The 4690-nt window shown below is 48.3% G+C and overlaps 1 protein-coding gene across 1 annotated transcript; it reads left to right on the forward strand.

The window, feature by feature from the left end:
* The first annotated feature begins 344 nt into the window (after positions 1 to 344).
* LOC119332352 (benzyl alcohol O-benzoyltransferase-like) lies at positions 345 to 2192 on the forward strand. Its single transcript, XM_037605535.1, has 2 exons — positions 345 to 967; positions 1059 to 2192. The coding sequence occupies exons 1-2, from the start codon at positions 515 to 517 to the stop codon at positions 1953 to 1955; spliced, it is 1350 nt and encodes a 449-aa protein (XP_037461432.1). The 5' UTR covers positions 345 to 514; the 3' UTR covers positions 1956 to 2192.
* Positions 2193 to 4690: the final 2498 nt, after the last annotated feature.

The raw sequence follows: 4690 nt of genomic DNA on the forward strand, positions 1-4690 counted from the left end.
CCCCGGGCAAAACGGCCACCAAACGCCACTCACACTGCATGCAGGGTGCGCGCCTGAATCTCGACCCGGAGTGGCGTCGAACAGTTGACACGTCCTTCTCGCCGGGAATTTGTTTACGGATTTCCGCGCGACTTTGATCCCGCACGAGATCTACTGGAGTACGTACGTACGTGCTTACCATCATTGCTTGCTGCCTAATCCGTTCTCGTGTGCGCGCGTGTGTGTGGCCCAACGGCGAAATCCACTGACCAACCCCCACCACGCCACCGCTGATCATGCATGCCCAGCCCACCTACTGGCCAGACGCCGGAATTCCGACGACCAAACGGCCGTATGGCCATGGCACCAACCCCAACATCTTCCTCCCCTATAAAACGCGCCCATGATCACCACGAGCACACTCACTCCACTCACGTCCTCTCACAACGCACCGCATTCCTCACGGCTTTTGCACGCGCACGGACGTGTACTATCTGCGGAGTCTCTAGCTAGCTAGCTGCCTCGCTTCGAGTCGATGGCGTCGTCGCTCCTCCCGGCGTTCGCGGTGCGGCGGGGCGAGCCGGTGCTGGTGGCCCCGGCGGAGCAGACGCCGAGGGAGACCAAGACGCTGTCCGACATCGACGACGGCGAGGGCATGCGGTTCTACAGCTCGGGCATCCACCTGTACCGGGCTAACCCGGACAAGCAGGGGGTCGACCCGGCCGCCGTCATCCGGGAGGCGCTGGCCAGGGCGCTCGTGCCCTACTACCCGCTCGCCGGCCGCCTGCGCGAGGAGGCCGGGAGGAAGCTCGTCGTCGACTGCGAGGCGCAGGGCGTCATGTTCGTCGAGGCCGACGTCGACCTCACCGCGGCTGACTTCGGGGACGTGCAGAGCCCCCCGTTCCCTTGCTTCGAGCAGTTCATCCTCGAGAGCACCACCGTCGCCGGCGTCGAGCCCGTCATCGACCGCCCCTTGCTCTACATCCAGGTACGTAACGGGCACGTGCCCCTGTCACATAGTAAGATCGATCGAGTTGTTTCTCCAGGTAAATAACGATGTTGTCAACTATGACGTGCAGGTGACGAGGCTCAAGTGCGGGGGCTTCATCTTCGGGCAGCGTTTCTGCCACTGCGTGGCGGACGCACCGGGCGGGATGCAGTTCGAGAAGGCCGTCTGCGAGCTGGCGTGCGGCGCCGCCGCACCGTCGATCACGCCGTCATGGGGCAGGGAGATGTTCATGGCGAGGCAGCCGCCGCAGCCGTCGTACCCGCACCTGGAGTACAGCGAGCCGGCGGGCGGGCCGGTCGACCGGATGCTGACGACTCCTCCCGGCGACGTCGCGCGCGTGCTCTTCTTCTTCGGGCCACGCGAGATCGCGGGGCTGCGGCAGCGCGCGCCGCCTCACATGAGCCGGAGCTCCCGGTTCGAGCTGGTGGCGGCGTGCATCTGGCTCGGCCGCACGGCGGCGCTCGGCTACGGCGCCGACGAGGAGGTGCGGCTGTCCTTCATCGTGAACGCGCGCGGCCGCCGCGACGTGCCGCTCCCAGAGGGCTTCTACGGGAACGCCTTCGCCTACTCCGTGGCGGCGACCACGGCCGGGGAGCTCTGCGCGGGCGGGCTGGGCTACGCGCTGGAGCTGGTGAAGAAGGCCAAGTCGGCGGTGACGTACGACTACCTGCTGTCGGTGGCGGACCTGATGGTGCTCCGGGGGCGGCCGCTGTTCGCGCTGTCCCGGACGTACATCGTGTCGGACGTGAGCCACGCCGGGTTCAAGAGCGTGGACTTCGGGTGGGGCGAGGCCGTGTACGGCGGGCCGGCCAAGGGCGGCGAGGGGCCGATCCCCGGCGTGACCAACTACTTCTCCAGGTCCAAGAACGGCAAGGGGGAGGAGAGCACCGTGGTGCCTATCAGCCTGCCCAAGGACGCCATGGACAAGTTCCAGCTCGAGGTCGAAGGCCTCACCGCCGAGATCTAGCTGCGCGCGATCGAGCATCTGCCCACGTACGTACTGGTGCTGGTGCAGCCGCATATACTACAGAGCATACGTCGTCACGTATCACGTGTGCATCTACACTGTCCAACAATTTGTATGTAATTTCCATGCAAAAAATTGTAGTACTTGTATGTAATTTACTGGATCTACTATTAAGGAATGAAAGGTGTCCTCCTGACAAAAGGGGGGAAAAGAAAGATGAAAGGTGTGTTACTACTCCCTCCGGTCCTTTGTAGTTTGAAGATTTTTCTGAAATCAAGTCTCGTAAAGTTCGACCAACTTTATAGAAAAAAATACCAATATTTACATTGTGAAATTAATATCAGTGGATGCGTCATGACTTAAATTTTCATATTGTACGACTTTGGTATGATAGATGTTGATATTTTTTCATATAAATATGGTCAAACTTTATGAAGTTTGACTTCAGACAATTTTTATATGCAGAGTAAAAAAGAGCGGAGGGAGTACAATATCTACTTTGATGGGGAGTGGATCAACAGCTACATTTCATAAAAAAGAAAATCAACGGCTAAGGATGCACTTTTTTCTAGTGGAAGGGTTAGACCTAGTGTTTATCCACAAAGTTATATTAGAAAAACAAAAGAAGTGACAACAATCACTAATGTGAAGCGGGCTGAAGAGTCAAACTTCTCACATGCAGAAGGAGGTTGGTCCTCATCGTCTAGCCTACCCCGTATCTCTATATACTATTTTTTAGACAAACCACCAGATCTTTATTACGTAATAAGAGTGCTTACATAATCAGGGGGTTGATTCCTACGGCTAAGAAAAGAGAATTTTTTGCAATACAATGAGCCTCCACATTGCTCTCTCGCCTTTCATGACAAAATTCCACATGTCCCAGCAACCACAGCTGAGGTCTGACTTCGTCTGGTTTTAGAGCACGTCAGTGAATGATGTTTTTTGCCAGTAAAAAGCCAATCTTGACATAATATTGGAGCATTGCCTCGGTAATGATGGACGGGACCCAGCCGCATGATGTGATGGTCTTAGTCATGATTGGGTGCACGGCCTACAAGGCGATTCAAGATGTTATTAAACCGGCAGATATCTAGCGAGTTACAAATTATTGTTTAAACCGCTGTAAAAGGCTAATGGCTATGGAGATACAGTTCAGAGTATACGGTTGTCAAACCGGAGGACTGAATTATGAGGATGAATAAGCCAGCTAACTGGAAGGATATTGTCGGATTATTGACTTTGAAGTGGATGATTGCGGCTTAAATGGGGCCTAATGTTATATGGCGGGTCACGGTTTATGTCATAAGCCGCCATGGCAGTTATGGTGCTTCAAATCTATCAGTGAAAATTTTGCTGAGTGGTGGACAAACATATTTCACAAGCTAAAGCTATAATTTTGGATCTATGGCAATTCAGAGAAGACGGTAAAAGTTAAACCTAAGGTGGCGGCAGCTGAAAGCTTTGGTGCTCCGATGAGGTTTTCTATGGAAAGAGTTACTCTAACGATAAAAATGAATGCTAAACCACTAAAAAGTTGTCAAAAATATGTGAAAGTTATATAATATTGGCATGAAACAATCAAAAATTATAGATACGACGGAGACGTATGAGACACACCCGCGAGGGCTATATCTCTTTGTTGGGATATCTAGCCCCGTCTAGCCTCTAGACCTCCCCTAAAACAGTCGGCCTAACACTGTAGCTCCTGGAGAGGTTTTGGGAAGGTTTTATCATTTATGGACCGGTTTAGATCGGTTTTAGAACCTTTCATGTGGTTTTTCTTCTTCTTTTTGTTTCTATATATTTTTGTATCAGTTTTCATTGTTTTTTTCCTTTTTATCTTTTTTCTCAAATACATGTCGACTTTCCAATACGCGATGTACATTTTTCATATGAACGCATAACATTCTTTCGATACACGTTAAACATTTTCCCAATACATGATGAACATTTTTTAAATACAAGTTTGAATATTTTCTTAGAATAAATGTTAAACATTCTCAAATACACGTTGAAGATTTTTTTGAATGGTAGAAAACTCTTTCTTAATATTAGATGAACATTATTTTACATTGTATTAACATTTAAAAAAATGTCACAACATATCTTTGAAATGTGTGAACATTTTCTAAGAATGTCATAAATAATTATTAGTTTTACGATTTTAAAAAACTACATAAACATTGTTTTACAATGTCTAACATTTTTTAAATGGCACAAACATATTAGTGAGAGCATAGATATTTTAAAAAATGTAACATGCTTTCAAGTTATGCAAACATTTTTTATATTGTATAAAGATTTTTTTTAAATGCCACATACATATTTTGAAACACGTAAACATTTATTAAATGTCACACACATTTTTTAATGGTATGCACTCATTTTTTAATAGTAAGAACATTTTTTTGAAGTTGCACGAAAAAATGTTTACACTACATTAACAATTTCCGATGTACGATGAACTTTTTAAAATTTTATGTCAAATAATTTTTGAATATATTTTTTATAAGTTTTTTAAATATAATCAAAAATAAAAAAAAGCTAAAAGAAAAGGACCGACGTAACAACTAGTGAGAGAGTGCTAAGCAGGGCTATCGTCAGCTACCGACGCAGAGCAAGCGAGATATAGCACCCCTAGTAAAAGCAAGCGATACATAGCCACGCCCGCACACATCTACATGAAACTTGACTATCTTAAAAATATATAAATCCTTTGAGATGCCTATCTA

This window comes from Triticum dicoccoides, chromosome 7A (genome assembly GCF_002162155.2).
Source record: "Triticum dicoccoides isolate Atlit2015 ecotype Zavitan chromosome 7A, WEW_v2.0, whole genome shotgun sequence".
NCBI classification, from domain to species: Eukaryota; Viridiplantae; Streptophyta; class Magnoliopsida; order Poales; family Poaceae; genus Triticum; species Triticum dicoccoides.

What these genes read in the sequence shown, in the direction of transcription:
- LOC119332352 (XM_037605535.1), top strand. Translation starts at nt 515, where the DNA reads ATGGCGTCGTCGCTCCTCCCGGCGTTCGCGGTGCGGCGGGGCGAGCCG. An exon ending in GCCCCTTGCTCTACATCCAG is followed by an intron (nt 968 to 1,058) that starts GTACGTAACGGG and finishes TATGACGTGCAG; the next exon opens with GTGACGAGGCTCAAGTGCGG.